Genomic DNA, 20,880 nt, shown 5'->3' on the forward strand with positions numbered 1-20,880 from the left:
ACGACCTGGTTAAGATCGCGGGATCGCGGTGGATGCGGAAAGCACAAGACCGGTCTGAGTGGAGAGCCTTGGGGGAGGCCTATGTCCAGCAGTGGACGTCTTTCGGCTGACATGATGATGATGATGATGATGAAATAAACTAAACTAATAATAGTGCACCAACTACGAGTACATCATTACCATAATACAGTGCATTGAGCCGTAGAATTTAAGAGCCCTTATTCACCAAACCTAAGAAACCTAAGAAAAGTAGAGGAAAGGAGGAGGTTAAAATTAGGTAAGTATGTAAATAAAAAGAGTAAATTTTATTTAGTTTTAATTATTTTTTATTCTTTCTACTAACCTTTTTGTATTTTTTTATAAATTTCATATGTTACTAAATGTATACAGTAATAATTATATTTATGAAAAATATACCATGGTAGGGTAGATGCCCTATTGCTAAACATTGTCTCAATTGCCTGTTACATTTTAAATATGTCACTAGCAATAGCATATCAAACACTCGGCCATTTAACTTATTGAAAGCACTCAATCCTCACATAAAGTTTCTACAGGGATGTATAGGGTCCCTTAGTTACTTATAAGTAATACAAAATGCCTTAGAGACGTTGTCTCTACTAGTTAAGACAACATTTTAAAAACTTCATCTACGTGCAGTGGAGGTGTAAAACGCCTCTAAAAATTAAATAAATTGGCGACGTATAAAGTTTTCCACTATCAAAATACATTCATAATACCTAATACAATTATGTCTAACGAGTAACCATAAAGTTTTTAGATTTAGGAGACAAGCTCACACCTGGCGCCCCAAGGTTTGCTCGCCTATATTCATGATCTGTTCTGAAAGCAGAGTGGTTCAGTCACGACCTTTAACTTGTTATCCATTTTGAAAAAAAAAAATCCTTTGAATGTCATACAAGATGACAGATGTGAAGTTTAGTCCTCACCGCACATGGCATGCTAAGCCTGAGCCTCGCGCCACATATTCAGTATTCAATAATTTATTGCTTTAAAGAATTCCATGCAATATTATTAATTAATAATGAACATGTACTTATGCTTATAGGGTAAATCGTCAATAACTGGCCACCTTATACTAAAATTAGTTATTTAAATGTGGCCAGTAATTGGTCAGGTCAAATAGATTCTTCGAGTCCATAAAAAGTTATTGGTTGCTTTTTAAAATAAGAAATATAGAATATTACCATGCTTCATTGTCGGAATCTGTTTCAGACATTTCGCCAGAACTTAGTTCAGAACTTTGGTCAGAAATTTCATCGGAGGTTTGTTCAGGGGTATCGTAGCAGGCTTGATGAAGATATTCTTGATAAGCTAGGTCAAATTTTCGGTCATTGAGTCGGTCAAAGGTTTGGTCAAAGTTTTGGTCATAAGTTTGGTCATCGGCTAAGTCAAATGTCTGGTCATACGTTTCGTTATATTTAAGGTCAAATGTTTGATCATTGGTTTGGTCGTTTGCTTGGTCAGAGGTTTGTCTATAGGTTCTGTTAGAGTTTAGGCTAGATTTGTCATTAAAGATTAGGTCATAGTGATTATGACAGCTTCCGTAGTACATTTTGTAAAACTCACGGTCAAAGAAACGACCATTGCTTTCTTCATATTGCTTATATATTTCTTCAGAGATTTTATCGTAATATTTAGCTCTCGCTCTAGCTTCAGCCCTTTCTTTCGCCGGATCTCTTACTTTGTGATCACAACACTTTCGCCCAGGCAATACATACTTGCCTTGCTCCAACCAAGGACTTAAATTTATCTTAGTTACTGCAATAGCATCCAAAACTGTTTTAACACCAACAATGACTAGAGCAACAAACATCAAGATCATAATTCTATCAATAAACGTGGCGTATTTTTTGACAGTGACAGTAAACGCGTAGAAGTTCAACATATTACACTTCTTAAATGCCTCACAAGGTTCCTTCAGGACTGCGAGAGGGAGCGTTAGCATAAAAAGCATGTTTATGCCAGCAAGGATCATAAATGTGAATGTCTGCATGTTCTCGTTCATCAACAGCTGCGGTTTGTGGAAGGGTTTCTTCTTTTTCCCCAACATGATGGCTCGCCGCTCTTTCTCTTTGTACAACTCGTCTAGTCCCAAAAACGCCATTAGTCTGTAATAAGAATTGAATAAACGGATGAAGATAGTGAGGTTACTAAATATCTTACTAATATTAGCCAGGTGCCAGATGGTAGGGAGCAACAAAATCTGGTAGCAAAGGGCGCAAACTGATGCTTTGATGACGGTTTTCGAGAGGCAAACCGTCGAAGGGGGCGCTAAAAGACTTTCTCGTGTTACCCTTATCAAAAGCTAGGGACGGGCCCACACACTTTACAAAAAACTCAAGAAGAAAATCTCTAAGCGAAGGCTAGCGTCGATGCAGCCTATATTATTTATAAAATATATTCTCGCACTACCCTAATCAAAATACATTGCAAGTTTGCAAAAATAAAAGCATGTAAAATGTGTTTCTTTTCACTTAATTGACTCACACCATTAACTATAACAACGAAAAAATGTGCAAAATTTATAACATAGTTGACAGAGATTTTAGCAGAGTTATGAGAGTTAAAACAAAAAAAATGGCATTTTATTAAATCTTAAGTTGAAGCCATGGTTCCTAAGAACAGATTTCGTTATCTCTCATAGTTTCTGACTTCTCCCTACTGGCCGATTTGGATTGATCAATCTGTATACCCATAAAAAGTTACCGCTTTCTAACACAATACTTATACATAGATAGATACGACATACAGTAATCTTGAAGCTAAAACGCGGACAGACATCGCGAAACTATAAAGTGTCAAACAGAACACGACACGTTACATAGTGAACTCATCTTATCGTGTCTCTGGCCGTACGCGCGCGTCACCCGCGTTCATATAGAGACACTTCGTGAAAACACTGAGTGACAGTCGCGTTCATACAGAGATACTTTGTGTAAACACTGAGTGACAGTCGCGTTCATACAGAGATACTTTGTGTAAACACTGAGTGACACTCGCGTTCAGACAGAAACACTTTGTGTAAACACTGAGTGACACTCGCGTTCATACAGAGACACTTTGTGTAAACACTGAGTGACACTCGCGTTCAGACAGAAACACTTTGTGTAAACACTGAGTGACACTCGCGTTCATACAGGGACACTTTGTGTAAATACTGAGTGACATTCGCGTTCATACCGAGACACTTCGTGTATACACTGGGTGTGCCATGTAAAGTGTCGTAGTCTAAACTCAGCATAATGGTTTCTTGTGGCTCCAGAAATCTAAAAATGCAAGTACATACTATAAATTACTAACCTGCATATAACTAGTCGGTAAAACAACATTTTGTATGCTTTCTTGCTCTTTCGACGTCCAACTTTGACTAATAAACAATACAAAGTCACTCGTAAATTATAAATTGTTTTTTTTTCGAATTGGCACTTATCTTTGAGTTAACACTTAACACTTTCTCTTTATGTTAAGACTTAACACTGTTCTTTGAATGAACAGTTTAACCTTACTCCAACATGTGGAGGTCTGCAGTATAATGATGGATAACTAGAAATTAAAACTCGTTAAGGCGCATTTCGTAATTATTCTATTTGACACTTAATTGCTTTTATAATTGTTAACAAAATGAGTTAACTCATTGGCTATTTAAATATTCATTAAGGCCATATCGGCAATCTGCTAATTTTTTGTGCTAATTTATAAATTCAAAACTTTTTTGATTGGGTTCGAAACATGATTCATTAAATTTCAAAAAATCCGCTAATAGGTATGTAAGTAAATCATTGATTATTTAAAGTTGTTTTTTTCCTTAAATTTTCAAACCTATTCTCACAAATTAAATATCGAAAAGTAAATAGTGATATTAAAAGGTAAGTATTTGAATTTGAATGAATAGATAAATAGTAACAATAAAGAATAATTTCAACCATTAATTTAAAAAAAAAGAAATTCGTTTACAGGATAAAATGCTTTTTCTATGGGAAGGTACTTTTTAAAAGCTTTTATTTAACTTGCAATGTATCTTGTACGAGTATGGATCTATGTACGTACTACGTACATATGTGCGGGTCAAATTTTGCAAGTTAAATTTGACTCACTTCTAGTAGTAGGATTGTCTTAAAATTTGGCATACTCATGTAAATTGCGTGACAATACAATAATCTGGTAGTGACATCCTGGTATTCCGGCCAGGATGGTCTCCGCAGGACGGAACTCTTCAACGGTTAATGACATCGACTTGAAATTTGGTATGCAAATTAGTAGTTTGGGTGACAATGTAAGAACAATCAACAAAAAGTACAGTCAGCAAAAAAAAAAGCTTGTATTAAAAAAATATTTTTTACCAAAAACTTATTCATAATTATGATTTTTTTGTCAATTATCTCTGAGTTGAGTTGATTCTGCACGAATATATCCCCTTGTTCCCAGTAATGTCTTCCCGCCGTGATCGCAATTGTATGTACAATCGAACCATTTGATTCCTGACCCATCGTAAAACGTTCTCACAGTACGTGTCATAATAATAAATTCCCTTGTCAAGCAATGCGATGTCACTATGACTTTTTGTGCGAAAAGTTTCCACAGTGGGTCACGATTCAGTTGGTTTGAGTGTACCTAACACTCCTCAGTCCTCACTCCTAATTTGACAGAAAAAGTCACCAATTATATAACCGAAATCTGTTCAAAGTAGGATATTTGACTCGTTGACTCTTGAAGTGCTGGTTAAGTACGGGGAACAAGGTTATATTTCTGCGTTAGAAAAAACTTTTCTCAAAACTGTCCTATTAGCCACTAGGTGGCGCTGGGGTCGCTATAAAATATTGACCCCTAGCGTCATCTAGTATCGAGTATACGAACTTTAATGAGAAACTAGGAACTATACTTGAAACGTTTAGGTTATTAACTAATTGTAAACAAACTTAAGCTGCCAGATTTGGTACATTCAAGGATTTTAAACATTTTACTTATATATATCATTGTAATACAAACTAGACTAGTGTATTTTAATACAGAAATGTAAATGTTTAGATAGTTTAATGGGAGACTTTCAATATTAAAGATACCAATTGACATTGTTTTGCTTACATTTACTTAAATGACTATCGAAACCAAGTATAGCGTTTACCCGTAGCCTTACTCGAATGATCCATTTTATCTAGCATTTCCAGTGTAGAAAATTAATTATTGTGCAATACATAATGTAGGTAAGTTATTAGTTGCATTCATAACGATTGTATCTTAAAAATAATAGCTGTGACATTAATGACATTTCTAATTAGTCATCGATTCAGTTCATTAAATTGTAGGTCACAAATCGTCAGCGTTATTCTAGTTTGAGCGCCGTAGTCTGTGTGCAAGATTAAGATAAATACATCAAACATTGTGTTAAATTTTCACCAATATGGAATCTTCTCTGTACAAAACTACAGAAAATAGTATCCGTCTTCAATTTCGATATTCAATGATAACCAGAATTTTAACTGGATACTACAACGACTATTTTATTTCTAAGCCTATCCGTTTTCTAGCAAGACTTTACACCCTTCTCCTGGTCATCGTGGTCACCGCTATTATATTAATGCATTATGATAGTAAATATATATATCCGCTTCTAGTCGGCCTTGTACAATTTCTTATGAACGCCTTGGTGTCTATGGTGACTGGAGAGCGCTACTTCTTTGATTACTGTTCGAAGATTAGGGAAATTTGCTTGAAAAGAAAACTGCACTTATCTCTCAATCATCCATTATCTCGGCTTTGGTTTATACTTACAATTTGTGTGAAACCACTATTATTGTTGACTATGTCTGGTGTCACGATGTTTGGAGTCTTGTCCCTCTATAGTTGGATAATCTATGTTATAGCTAAATTTCTCTGGACGTCTCTCGATATAAGTCACATAATTCAAATGCAAATTTTTGAAATATCGTACCGTACCATGAAAAATCTAAAAATATTTTTGCGTAAAAACCTGAACTACCGTTATGCCCAGGGCAAAATGCGTCGTGATGTTAAAATTATAAAAGAGTTCATAACTATTTATAAATGTTTGTATGAAAATGTGCAGACAACATTCGTTCCTGTTAAGCTTTTGGTAAGTATATGGAAAGTGTATACAGTCGAGGCCAAATATATCTACTTAACTACCTTGTCACTGTATGCCACCTGACAATTTTATACTGAAGTTCAAACTCGAAGTGATAGTGACAAGGTGGTTAAGTGTGAAGATATCTTCGACTCGACTTTACCTCATCATCATCATCATCAGCCGGAAGACGTCCACTGCTGAACAAAGGCCTCCCCCTTAAAACGCCACAATGAACGAAAACTCGCCACTTGCATCCACCGTTTTCCCGCTACTCTCACGATGTCGTCAGTCAAAGTCAAAGTCAAAGTCAAATATCTTTATTCAATTTAGGCTATAACAAGCACCTATGAACGTCAAAAAAAAATCTACCACCGGTTCGGATAAACCTCTGTTGAGAAGAATCCGGCAAGAAACTCAACGAGGTATATTTTTTAAACAGATTTACAATATTATTAAATGATATGTATACATCACAAGTATTTAACACAACTATATTTTCAACACAGTAGGTTCGCCATTTGAAGGGATCGCTCATGCGGATCGGAATTATTTCCAAATATCCCTGTCCATGATATAATCATTAACTTTATAATACGCCTGGTGGGAGGCCTGCCAACGTTTCGTCTTCCGGTTCGTGCTCTCCACTCCAGGAATTTTCTCCCCTAACGGTTATCTGTTCTTCGAACGATGTGGCCCGCATATTTTTCCAGCTATTTCGGTGAGATTAGTTCTTCGACGAATTTCCGTATTCCGGATTCTATCGCGCAAAGAAACTCCAAGCATAGCTCTCTCCATAGCTCGTTGCGTGACTCTGAGTCTGCGCGACTTTACCTTTGTATACCTACTTGTTATTGTACCAGTTTTAAATGATTCACAGTTAATTGCATATATATACTGTATATACGGTCCTACTGACCCCTCGCGTACTTTACAAAGGACCAATTAACACTAAGACTAACGGCCGAATGTACTTTTTAAAGTACAAATTGTTCATCTGTCGTGTTATATCTTGGCGTATCAGACTGGTATCGGTTTCGTACATTTTATATGGTTGCGTTCACATTTATATGACGCATTGTGTTGTGTCGACTTGTGTTGTGTCACATCAAAGCTGAGAGAGAGACAGAGAGCATCACACACAACACGACAGATAAAATGTGAATGTGGCTTAACTCGCGTGCGTGTCGCGTTTGTATGGATAGAAATGCGCGTCACCGGCGCGTTTAAAAAAAACACCGTACAAAAGCCTTCAGTTCCCGATATTTCAACGATATGTTAAAACTTTAGAAGCCGTGGTGGCCTAGTGGTTTGACCTATCGCCTCTCAAGCAGAGGGTCGTGGGTTCGAACCCCGGCTCGCACCTCTGAGTTTCAAGCAGAGGGTCGTGGGTTCGAACCACGAACTCGGCACCAGGTCTGTCGAGTTTTTTCGAAATTCATGTGCGGTGATGATTGATGATTTGAATTACATTTGAAATTCACCACGAGCTTTGCGGTGAAGGAAAACATCGTGAGGAAACCTGCACAAACCTGCGAAGCGATTCAATGGTGCGTGCGAAGTTCCCAATCCGCACTGGGCCCGCGTGGGAACTATGGCCCAAGCCCTCTTGTTCTGAGAGGAGGCCTGTGCCCAGCAGTGGGACGTATATAGGCTGGGATGATGATGATGATGATGTAAAAACTTTGTAGATCGACTTTGGGAATACCCCACTATTTTGATGAATGAACCTGTTTGATCGTTTCAGATGTCTGTGAGTTTGTGTTGCAGTTTTGTCAGGTTGATATTTACCTGTTACTTGTGGAGTTATTTATGGATAATCGCAGTGAGTACTAAATATAAATGAAGACATTAATTATGAATTAGCTGTTAAATTAGCAGTTTTATCGACTCAAGTTTCGACACTTCGACTCTCTAGTCTTGTGATATTGACAGCTGTCACCCGCACCATGCTACAATGAAAGTACTGTATGTGCGTGACTTCAACTCTGGTGGCACTACCTATACCTATAACACAAGTATTGCTTATTGGTGTTAAGTGTCCCGTGATATTTATTTAACTACATATGATTTTCAGTCCAAAGAGTACACACTTTTTGCTGCAGTTTTATTTGAAGATGTGTATGCATGTCTAATGATGTGCTTGCCGGCGATATTAATGGACAAAACAATAGACGAAGTGAACAAAATGAAGATCATTTTGGGCGATCAACTTCTTGCTTGCGACGGTAAAAAAACACACACTTCTAAGTAATAACATTATGAATGCTCACATAAAAAAAAACCGGCCAAGTGTGTATCGGGTCACACGCGGTGTAGTATTCTGTACTAATATATGCGGCAATTATTCAATATTTAGTTTTGATCGACTATTTTGAATCAATAAGTGGTGGCAGCTTTATTGGTTTATGTAAATTGTAATTTGTTTATTTTTAAGTACCATGTACCGTTTGTGCCCAAATAAACATTAAACATTAAAACATTATTTAGCTATTTTACTGTAAGGTGGTTATACCTACTGATGAAACCAAAATAAATCTCTCTCTTTCTTTTCTTTTGATCTGATCATTAAATCGAAAATTGGTGTCATAAAACTTACAATGTTTTTGAACGAGCTATCCAACGATACCCCACATAAAAGATTTAGACAAGAAAAAAAAAACAACCCTACTTTAGTAGGTAGTAGGTACCCTACAACTTTTATTCCTTTTTTTAATTTTATTCTACCTATTTGTCAGCATAGTTAACATTATAAATACTCATATAAAATTACAGCTTTCTAGCTCTAGATAGCAGTTACGTCGCGGATGGACGGACATACGGACGGATATGGCGGAACTATAATTCCTATTAGAACCATAACAACGAAATACTGTAAACGGAAAAGTGACGAATAAACTTTAAAATACCTTTTCACCTCAGCACCTCAAACAGGCAGGTTTTGCTATGAGAAATCAGTGAGCAAAATCGCATTTTGCTCACTCCGTGAGACAAAGTAACTTTTTAATTATTTTTTTAAATGCTGAGTACAGTGTTGGGTCTACTCACTGAATTCCAAATATTTGAACTTTACTTTGATCTGTCATTTCACTTCAACTCGAAAAAAGCAAGAGATAGGATTAAATTTGTCGATTACAAACTTAAATTAAATTTTTGGTATTAAAAATATATCGAAATATTTCCAAAATGTAAATTTTTCTGATCTTTTAATAAAGTATGCAACCTCGTTGCACGAAAGCCGCTTCTCTTGTTTTTTTTTTTATAAAAGAATTCCGTATACTGCCTCTACAGTATAATTATTATTTGTTAAATTGAATGATTTTTTAACAAATCTATTTATGTTTATGTAATAGAAATCTTAATAAAAATCATATTTAAAGGTTTAATTGTTCAACCTTTTCAATTACCCCGAGATGAGGCTTTTTGCAGTATTAAAAAATAAGTGTGACATTAGTACAAGAAGTTAAGATTGCATGTTATGAGTATGCGATTTGTATTGTAGCTACTGGACTCTTTTTATGGTTTTAAATGTAATTATTATATTTGATAATAATCGGATTCTATTTTAAAAAAATGTGTTTTATTTTGTAAACAGGTAGGTATATGTGGTTTTATTCTTATGTTACATTTAAATTATGTTCTCGCTGCTGAGGTGAAAAATTGTATGTGTCACACGAGACCAAAGTTTTTTTGCATCTCGTGTATTTCAATCCCTTGCTGATCTCAGGATTCTAACCTAGAATCACTCGCTAACGCTCGTGATTCAATTATAGAATCCTTCGCTTACTCGGGATTGAAAATCAACACTCGCAACAAAAAACAACTTTGCTCTCTTGTTGCACAAATAACTATTGTATAGGTATACCACAAGAGAAAATTAAATCTCTCGCCAGGCCGATGTTTACAAAAATAACATTTTACTTATTTCTAGATGACAAACTCCGGGTGGCATTAGAAGAGGCCTTAGACTACTTGGACCAGCGTCCCATCAAGATGACCATTTGCAGAGCAGTGACCGTGGACGCAACGCTACCTTTTATCTTCTTCAGCCTTTGCACCACTGTGATATTTCATATGATTAACCTACTGATGTGAACCGGGCTCTACTAATATTACTTTTATTGGTCCTATTTTTTGTTCGTGGGTGTGGCTGCTGAATAGAGATTGCAACCCGGTATGTTTCTCAACCTGGCCGGGCCCGGTTGGATTCGTCTCCAACCCGGCCGGGTCCGGCGGGCCCGAAAATTTCTATATATGAATGGAAAACGACAATGATTCAAGTTTAATTTTTATTTCAAACTGGCTTATGAACAATTATCACAATAATCAGTCCCACTCAAGTCTTAAAATCACACTTAATTCAGAATTGATTACTTTTACTTATGGATGGAAAAGTAACATTAGTATTAGTAATTATTTATTTTTATAAGTTTAAACAAGCAGGTATTTCTCTTTACTCCTTATAGTGTCTATTTGAAAAAATAGTTTTAAAATAGGAAACTAATAACGCAGCTTAAAGTACTTAACGTGTGATAACAATTAGATTAGATAGATAAACTTTGGTAGCTTAGGTATAAACAAAACAGCGCCGCGGTTTACTTACCGGGTTTGCAATCTCTACTGATGATTGCCTTGGTCTAAAACGAACATTTTAATTTATGCACTAAAGCTTTAAACTCTGTAGCGATAAGGACGCTTATTGCTTACCTCGGAAAATCTCTATACGGTATATACCTGTGTTTTCTGTACTGCTTACTATGGGTTGGTCTTTAATAAAGAGTTATTGTGTTGTATTGTATTGTATACGTACAGAGTAAATAGTTATTTGTGTCACAAGGGAGCAAAATGGTGTATTTACGGCGAGGGCGTACATTGAATCCAGAATGTAGCGAAGGATTGTATAATAGAATCCTGAGCGTAATGAGGGGTTCAAGTGTTAACGCCCAAGATGAAAATAATTTTGCTCCCGAGTGGCTCATACAACTTTTCACACCGAGCATTAAGAAACTTGAAAAAAAAACTTAATATAATTAAAAAACAACTAGCATAGAAAATGGTGTGGCTTTACAATTATCAACTTCAAAAAATGTCATTTGCAATAAAACACTTAGAAAAGCCTTGAACAGAAAAGTTGCACTTTGCTCCCTCTCGACAGGGAGGAAAAGTTACTTTTCTGAAGGAGAGGTGTGAAAAAATAGTTAAATGTCACCTAGAACCAACAGAACACGGGGAAGACTTTGCTCAGCAGTCGGATACTTTAGCAGGCTAAAAAGCGGTAAAACTAGGCTATTTGAATAAATTGTGGAAATATACTCAGCGGCAGACCCTTTATACAAAATTAACGATTCTGCGTACATTTGAGGGCCAGATTTTTTGCCGTCTCAGTAAATGTATGAAAACTGAAAGTACTAAATTAAACTTGCCTTATTAGAACTGTTCCTAATTTCCTCACAATCCAAGTGAAAAGCAGAGTGTATAATTTTAAACAAAATGCCTCGTCTCTCGTTAGTATTTTATGCTCTTGATGTGTATCTACTATTGGAAAACTATCCTAAGTATAACCAAAAAGTAATCATGGCCGAAATATAGATGTCATACACTAATGCCCTCAAATTGCAGGCCACGATGTTACCGAAACAGATGGTCTGGAATACCAATTAAAATCATATCAGTGAGTGAAATAAGTTTGATGTATTGGCTGGAGGGTGGCAAATGACGGGTTGGCATAAAAGTGTTATGAACACTGACTGATCAGTGATCAGTTTTTATAACCAATTTACAGTCTGAAGTGGGCGACCAAAAGAAAAAATACTTTTTTTTAATTCGACTGAATGGCAAACGAGCAAGTGGGGCTCCTGATGGTAAGAGATCACCACCGCCCATAAACATCTGCAACACCAGGGGTATTGCAGATGCGGTGCCAACCTAGGGGCCTAAGATGGGATACCTCAAGTGCCAGTAATTTCACCGGCTGTCTTACTCTCCACGCTGAAACACAACAGTGCAAGCACTGCTGCTTCACGGTAGGATTAGCGAGCAAGATGGTGACGTTAATTATTGTTTACTCATTCAAGTAGGTACTATTTATATAGTAATAGCTTATAATATAAGATTTGTGCACAAAATTAAGGTTAAACTTTACGACACTTAAGTATCCACGGACGGGTTGAAGCATTTTGGTTTTGGATACCATGGTATCATCGCACTGTCAAGTGGTTATCATTAAAATAATGATTAGCTGTTGTCTTAAACTTCGTCTGCGAAGAAATCTTTTAATTCATTGAATAAGACGTTACAATCATTGAACTATCCGTCCGGTCGTCGTCGTGGACGTCCTACGGCTTATATGATTTAACGACCGAATGGCCAAGTGGTTAGAGAACCTGATTACGAAGCTTGATGTCCCGGGTTCGATTCTCGGCCGGGGCAGATTTTTGTATGAATAATACGTATGTTTGTTCTCGGGACTTGGATGTTTAATATGTATTTAAGTATGTATTTATCTATAAAATTATGTTTATCCGTTGCCTAGTATCAATATTACAAGCTTTGCTTAGTTTGGGACTAGGTCAATTGGTGTCAGGTGTCCCATGATATTAATTTATTTATTTATTACTAGCTTTTGCCCGCGGCTCCGCCCGCGTGGTATTTGGTTATCGCGTGCTGTTCCCTCGGGAACTGTGCATTTTTTCGCGATAAAAAGTAGCATTTGTCACTCTCGGGCCCATAAACTATCTCTATGCCAAAAATCAAGTCGATCCGTCGCTCCGTTACGGCGTGAAAGACGGACAAACACACACACAAACACACACACTTTCGCATTTATAATATTAGTACGGATTGTGATGATGATTATTCAACCATTGTTTCCCTGTAATTTTTAAAATTTTGAGCTGGAATGCCACATCTCTCCATTAAACTTATATTTGGAAGTCTTGACACTTTAAACCGGGAATGCATTTGACGGGCCCTAATGAGTTCCGGTCCAAGTTTAATTTAATATTAACTAGCGGTAAGGCCAACGTCTTGTTCAGACTTAGGTGTGCGATAAACACCGAATACGTGTTTAGTTAAACATGTTATGTTAAAGTTAGGCCCGTATAATTTGAATGGAAACGCTGTGTTAATCCATTCGTAAAAATAACTTAAAAAACAAAGGAGTTAATCTGCAAGTGGTTGGCCGTGTCAATTGTGAATGTCAATGTCATGCTTGTTGTACAATATTTATAGCGTTCCTTTAAAACGTCTTTTTGACAGCTGTCACTCGGCTGTCACCCGCCATCTTTGATCTCTCTGCGCTATACCATTGCCCTGTACTGTATCAATAAAGAGAATAAAAAATCTTATAAATATAAAAACAACAGTTTTTTATTAAAATATATATTTAAATACGGAACATAATTGGTGCCGAAACCAGGGACCTTTAGATTGGTAGCGCTGACCATAAACGGTCGTGTTCATATTTAGACACGGTCCGGTCGCACGTAGACACTGCTCACTGACACAATAACGAAATCGTCGCAAGATATTTTCTGTGACAAATTTATAATATAACAATGACATTAATCTTAAAATATTTTAGTTATTAATTTATTTTTCCATTCTTCCCGGTTTATTCTCAACAATAAATCAAACAACTAGATAAGAGTGCCACTACCACGATAGTTTTTTGGTGCATAAGCCATGGTTGGCAACCTTAGAGCGGCCGCCGAGCGTAGGTATGAAAAGTGAAGTACATACAGGGGTTTACTAATGTTTCGGCGAATAACGTTTGGCAACCTGTTTCATTTCGCAACTTTTCATTTCCCAACTGTTTAATATTTCTGAAACTGTAAATGTTTCAGGATTTTTATAAAACTAACCTAACCTAACCTAAAGGGTTCTACACGACGGCCCTGAAATAAATCCTGAAATATTTACAGTTTTAGAGTTTGCGAAATGAAACAGGTTGCCAAACGTTACGTTGCGAAAAGGCAGTACTCGACATACAGGAGGTTGACTTCTGAACTATCTGTGTTTTGTGGCCACACGGTCCCACCGGAAGACCAACGCTAGCTCTTGAGCCGGCATTATGTCGAGGTGGGTCCGTTTCGTGAACAGTGATTGACAGTGAACACTGTTTCCTTTGTCTGTCTTTTATGTAATTATCTCAAGTCACTGTTACGAATAAACGTATTTCTTTCTTTCTCTTTCAAGTATAGACGACGTTGAGAAAGAGATTTTTTTTTCTTATATTTTAACGAGGCTTCAGTACACTAAAAGTGACTATGCCAGCCTCATGGGGGGCCTCAGATACATGTTACACTCTCTTGTGCAGAAACCTAGTCTTTGGATGCAAAGGCCCGTCTGATGAACTTGTAAATCCGCATCTCTTCTTCTGAAAGTGGATGAATCAGAATCACATTTACACTTCCATTTCACAGATCCATACCATCCAGATACCGGTTTCTGGTATCCTCATTCTGATCACATTCCAGAAGAAAATGAAGGAAGTCTTCAGTCTTATTACAACCTAAACACAAGGGTTATTGTACAACTCTCATCAAATTTAGTAAATACTTAATGAGAAAGAGATTGCTAAGCTGAAATGGGATTTGGCTGGAACGTCTGTCGCATGCACCCATTGAGGTGGGCTCACTCAGTCTTTACATGGTGGGCATTGGAGTACGGCTATCGAAGGCGATTTAAGCTGCATTCACATTTGTCTGATGCAGTGTGTTGTCACTGGTTGTGTTGTATCGCATCAAAGCTATAGAGAGAGATAGAGAGACAGAGAGTATCACAACACAACACGACGGATAAATGTGAATGCGGCTAGACCGAGAAGACGGTGGGACGATTTGGACGCTTTGGAGGGCTTGGCATGTTATTGTGCCAGACCGGGAGGTGTGGAAGTCAAGAGGAGAGGCTTTTGCCCAGCAGAAGACTATTCCAGGCTTATTTTATAAAAAAAATGTATTCGTTAACTAATTAAGAACTGACGACTTCTACAGGTACTATCGTAGGTAGGTTTAGGCAAAAAGACTGCCTTGATGCTCTGCAGGCTGCTGTCCAGCCCTAACTCCATTCAGGGTACTGGCATGCCGAAGGTGAGGAGAGCCGTGGTAACCTAATGGTTTCACCTATCTCAAACAGAGGATCGTGGGTTCAAACTCAGGCTCGTCTTTCTGAGTTTTTCCAAATTAATGTGAGTAATTATATTCGAAATTTACCATGAGCTTTATGGCGAGGAAAACATTGCGAGGAAACCCGCACAAAACCGGCGACGGAATTCAATGGTACGTGTGAAGTTCTCAATCCGCACGAGGCCCGCGTGAGAACTACGGCCCAAGCCCTCTCATTCTGAGAGGAGACCCGTGCCCTGCAATGGGACGTACATAGGCCGAGATGATAGAACTCATAATAATCTACACACTTTAAAATATTAAAAAAAACGTAACCAAATTATATCTTCAAATAAAAACAAGAAGAATACACATCATTACAGGAAATGCGCCTGTATTTGTCAACGTCACATCCCCACTGGTTCCGCATCGAAATAATGCGGACAAAAAAACCCGGCTAAGCGCGAGTCGCACGCGGGCATCGAGGGTTCCTTACGTGAACGCGTCCCTTCAGAATATCGCAGCGCCGCCCAACAAGGCTCATGCCGCGTAACCTACAAAAATAGCAAATTTGAGATTTCGGGGCATTGCAGTTATAAATATCACGGGACAAATAAATATCACGGGAAGCAAAGTAAGCTTAGCAAAGCTTGTGTTATGGGTACTAAAGCAACGGATAAATATAATTATATAGATATAGATACATACTTAAATACATATTAACACCCAAGACCCGAGAACAAACATTCGTATTTTTCATACAAATATCTGCCCCGACACGGGAATCGAACCCCGGGACCTCAAGCTTCGTAGTCAGGTTCTCTAACCACTAGGCCATCTGGTCGTCTAAAGTTATCATCGACAACAACAGCCACAAATGTTGAACTGTAATCAAAAACGTTAAAACATTTGTTTTATAACACCCACAGCATACCAAATAGTAAAGAAATGTCACGTGGATTGGTTCAGGAAACATTCGGCATTTAAAATTTTAGAAATAAATTCAACATTTGTATTTTAATTCATAGGTCTTGTGAATTTAGGTCTTTTGTGCTTAGGTATTATGAATATTTAAACAGGCTGTCTATTACCGCGCTACAGCTAAGGATGTACCTACTCAGATGAGCGAAATTTTTTCAGTTGCGTTTCGTATTTTTCGGTCGCGTAGTTTTGGTTTTATGCAAAACTCATTGTAGTCGTAATATGTGTTCAATTCATTTTGAAACGCCATGTGGCACAACCTGGACTTTTCTATTTTTATTCCCGACGCAAAAAGAGGGGTGTTATAAGTTTGACCGCTATGTGTCTGTGTGTCTGTCTGTGGCACCGTAGCTCTTAAACGGGTGGACCGATTTGAATGCGTTTTTTTATTTGAAAGCAGGTTTTCCAGCGATGGATCTTAGACATGTTTTATCAAAATCGGTTCAGCCGTTTCAAGATCGTCAGCTCTTTTGTTCGCGGCGGTAGGAATCTTAGACGCATAATGGGTATTTACTTTACTTTCGAACATATTTTACTTTATTACCGCTAAGGTTAATATTTTAAGAAATACAACATATTTACTTTAGTTTCCTGTTAACCTTAGCTGTCCCCCGACACCGACGACCCTTAGGTAAAAAAAAATACTAGGTACTTGTACTTAAAGAGCCGTGGTGGCCTAGTGGTTTGACCTATCGCTTCTCAAACAGAGGGTCGTGGGTTCAAACCCCGGCTCGCACCTCTGAGTTTTTCAAAATTCATGTGCGGAATTACATTTGAAATTTACCACGAGCTTTGCGGTGAAGGAAAACATCGTGAGGAAACCTGCACAAACCTGCGAAGCAATTCAATGGTGCGTGTGAAGTTCCCAATCCGCACTGGGCCCGCGTGGGAACTATGGCCCAAGCCCTCTTGTTCTGAGAGTAGGCCTGTGGCCAGCAGTGGGACGTATATAGGCTGGGATGATGATGATGATAAGGTACTTGTACTAAATTAACTTAGGCTAATTTTGCGGGAAATCAGCATAGTCCCCGCTGGATTGGGATAAACGAATTCTTCGCAGATGAGTGCATAATTATTATTTACTTTTTAGTTGTCTTTTTTGGCGGCATTTTTTTTTCATCTATAAAGCACGAACGACTCAAAATACGCTCGTCTGGTTTACCTTAAGAGCTACGCTAGAGCGTCAGAAAGCATATATAATACTCGTAATAGAAACCCGCATTTTTCGAGTACGGAATCCTAAAAAAAAAACACGAATTCACGACATTTTTTTCCACAAATGATCCGTGTCGGCCTGTCGGCTCTCTTATTAGATTATCAGGTCGATTTGCAATTCCGTGTATGTTGTACATGTTTACTTTGCGGAAATGAATCGAGATGGAGGGTCGGTATTGTTGACTCAGGCTAATCCATGTACATAAATTTGGATGTGTATCTACCTGTTGTTAATATTAAAAAGATGCCTCGTACTTAGGCTGTAATGTAAGTTCCTGTTTAATTAGTTACTCTTAATAGAATGTAAGTTTATTAATATCACTAGCTTTTGATCGTGGCGTTGCTCGCGTATAACTCGGATTACTATTGTAACTTTTACATGAAAGATGTTTTGATAAAATACAAACGAAAGCTTATTTTTGAACACACGCACACATGCATAAACTCTGACTTTTGTAATATTAGTGGGATGATAGATTCAGGGACCTTAAGAGGGTCGCTGGCGGCGGATGGATGCGAGGGACTGAAGACAGTGTTGTGGCGCGTCATGGAAGACCTGAAGATGTCCAGCAGTGGACTGCTGTAGGCTGATGATGATGATGATGAGATACAGGTTCGAATTAGTAGTGGGCTTTTGAGCAGTAGACCTTAAGAATCTTTAGAACAGTAGAGTCTTTGCATGTATATAATATTATGTATCTGAATGTTTTATTTATTCAGACAAAACAAACAGAGGTGACATTTATCTGTCACATAAAATTTATCAATCAGCGGTGAAACAGCTTAATCCTTATGATTCCACGTACATTCAGTTCTTGAAAAACTTATCACAGAAATATTTTGAAACGCAAATCATAAAACATTTTTATTTTCAACAACAAAAATGACCCTCTCAGCGGGTCACGTGTCCATTTGATTAGTTCTCAGCTTCATTGCATTTTAGAATACACACTATCATAATACCGACATCGCAATTTTATCCTTAAGACAAACAGACCACGTATCAAATTTATACCATAACCCTCTTTAGTTTTTGGGGTATAATCCGTCCTCATAGCTAACGAAACTTGAGCTGTTTTGTGGAGATAACACGTTTTAGTTCCGCTTGTTTTTAGTTCAAGAAACGAGGGCTTTTTAATCCCATGAACATTGAATTAGTTGACCGCCCGTAGTTTTTGCTAGTGAACACAATAGGTGCTTTGTTAAGGAGCGTGTGTGGAGAAAATTACCCGACGTCTTGCCTCAAATAAGCATTGTATAAAAACTATTATAGCTTGTAAATTTGGAGTGGGGCCACTGTGAGGAATTAAAATAATAGATTATGTAAGTTTTGTAAGCTTTGGGTAAGTACATAAAAGTTAGTAGGTAAAAGTTGTTTGTTAAATTGTAAGAGTGTGTTGTTAAATTTAGGTTTTGGCACAAAAATGTGTAAACGAAACTTAATTTTTAAAGCTACCTTGTGATATAATGAATTATTATCTAAATAACAAAAAACTGTATTGTTGAAGTACCTAATAAAAAAAAACTTTTTTTTTCTTTTTTTTGTCTTTTAGATAATAAAACTATGTTTCAGGAAGCATAATTGAGCACTTGTCTTCAGTGTTCTTTAAGGGGCAAATACTGTTTATACGCTTGGTTTAATTGTATTACTGAATTATTTACTCAACCCTTGCAATGTGCACGTCATAACTTGATTTAACCCATCGACGTGCAGCTCTTCAGGCGGAAGCGGCGTGCGTTTTATGCGACGTTCTACGATATCTGTCAAAACCTAATACAATAAAATGCGGATTTGTAACGCTATGACGTCATTTGACGACTAACCAGCTTACACCAAGGGTCTTCAAAATCAATTTTGCTTACTTTAGTTACAGGAGTTTTTTGTGTTAATAATAATAATAAATTAAAGAAAAGAAAAGAAAATGCTTCATTGAAAATTGCTCAGTGATTAATGTTTCAACAATGTTGTATTTTTTTAACCCTTAGAATTTAATCACAATTATGAGTGAAAGTGTAAAATATATGTCTTTCAAAATAAGTAGTGCAGCTTTTAATAGTTTTTTTTAAACTTCGGCACTACGTGCGTTTCTTGTTTTAACTTACTGAATATTTAAAGGCATGTTTAAGAGTCTTCTTTACAAAACACATTCATGAAACAATTATCAAGTCCACAGCAGTCAACCCTGACTGGGTTAAAAAGACCCCAGCTGCAATGAAGGGTTAAACTGTTATGTGGCTATTGCGAATAATGAGAGGTGTTTAAAAGAAATTTACTATCCCCAGGGTGTTCTTGGCACGCAGTGGCGGGAGAGCGGGGTGGTTAAGAATGGCCTGTCTTGCCGCAAATGGGAAGCGAAAAATTAAATTCTTTTTTTTCCTAATTTCCAGGTCGTTTGAAGGGTTAAGCGGTTTGAATATTTGAACAAAGCGGGTGAATTGGATAATTTAAAATAAGTGGTTTATTCTGTTACTAGCTCTTGTCCGCATTTGGTCGGTTTTTTTTTCAGGACTAATTGAACTCTTCTGCTACCTATTATTACTACTAAACTTTATCACAATGTCTTGGTCTCTCAAAAATAATGTATCTATTCTATGACAAACAATCAATACTGGTGGAAGAATTTTTTCAATCAATTTTTTTTAAACATTCGAAAGTCTAAAAAATTGTGCCGAATTTGAAATACCTACATAGAATATTATAGCTTACTCTCTCTCTCTCACACACAAAAATACTAGCCTTTACCCGTGGCTTCGCACGTGTAAATCATTTAGTCTGACAGTTGAATTAAAATGTTCTGGTTTTCCAAAAATTTCGGCGTTAATCCCCAAAAATTGCATTAACGTTGCACAAAAAACAGACACGCACACGTCCAATGCTAGTTGTTGAAATTTTGGAATTTCACTAAAATATTAATGTATTTTCATTGTTACAGGATTTAAAAAATGCCAAACTTCATGTCAATGCGACTACTTGAAGAAAATCGAAATTAACTTGCAAGATTTGACCGAAAAACGAACAGAGCAAACCGAATACTAGCAAAATCGTGTAAAAAATCACGTTGTATAAATAACTTCCAGGAGATGGACGGATGACCTGGTTAAAGCCGCGGGTTCACGGTGAATGCAGGTAAATGGAGGTATGGCGGAGGTCTATATCCAACAGTGGACGTCCTACCTCTGATAAAATGTGATGATGATGAAAGTTTACTTCTTAAGTTAATAGAATTATATTCAAGTAGAATTACATCAAGCATTATACCAAATTTTACAGAGTAAATGCTAGTTCTAATAAAAACTTAATGCATTAGTTTCAAATGCGATCCTGATAAGGAATATTAAAATCAAATGGGTGCAGTAACGATTGAAAAACCATTAGAATAAAGATGCTAAATATTCGATTTTAACCTGCGAATATCTCGGTGGAGGGAAGCTTACTTTTGAGAAAGCCAAGGTTGTCACTTTAAAAAGTATTTT

The 20,880-nt window shown here is 37.1% G+C and overlaps 2 protein-coding genes across 3 annotated transcripts; one reads left to right on the top strand and one right to left on the bottom strand.

Moving 5' to 3' along the window:
• Positions 1 to 319: 319 nt before the first annotated feature.
• Positions 320 to 3,556, bottom strand: LOC141439335 (uncharacterized). Its single transcript, XM_074103623.1, has 2 exons — positions 3,325 to 3,556; positions 320 to 2,132 (listed from the first exon to the last, which is right to left on the bottom strand). The coding sequence occupies exons 1-2, from the start codon at positions 3,351 to 3,353 to the stop codon at positions 1,205 to 1,207; spliced, it is 957 nt and encodes a 318-aa protein (XP_073959724.1). The 5' UTR covers positions 3,354 to 3,556; the 3' UTR covers positions 320 to 1,204.
• A 1,819-nt stretch (positions 3,557 to 5,375) lies between these two features.
• LOC141439334 (uncharacterized) lies at positions 5,376 to 10,580 on the top strand. 2 transcript variants are annotated; one of them, XM_074103620.1, is made up of 4 exons: positions 5,376 to 6,115; positions 7,854 to 7,931; positions 8,184 to 8,334; positions 10,038 to 10,580. In XM_074103620.1, exons 1-4 carry the CDS (start codon positions 5,423 to 5,425, stop codon positions 10,199 to 10,201), a joined length of 1,086 nt encoding a protein of 361 aa, XP_073959721.1. In that variant the 5' UTR covers positions 5,376 to 5,422; the 3' UTR covers positions 10,202 to 10,580. The 2 variants fall into 2 exon arrangements, with proteins under 2 accessions (XP_073959721.1, XP_073959723.1); XM_074103622.1 differs by lacking the exon at positions 5,376 to 6,115 and having other exon boundaries at positions 7,585 to 7,931.
• The last annotated feature ends 10,300 nt before the right edge of the window (positions 10,581 to 20,880 follow it).

The sequence above is a fragment of the Choristoneura fumiferana genome, chromosome 20 (genome assembly GCF_025370935.1).
Source record: "Choristoneura fumiferana chromosome 20, NRCan_CFum_1, whole genome shotgun sequence".
Lineage (NCBI taxonomy): Eukaryota > Metazoa > Arthropoda > Insecta > Lepidoptera > Tortricidae > Choristoneura > Choristoneura fumiferana.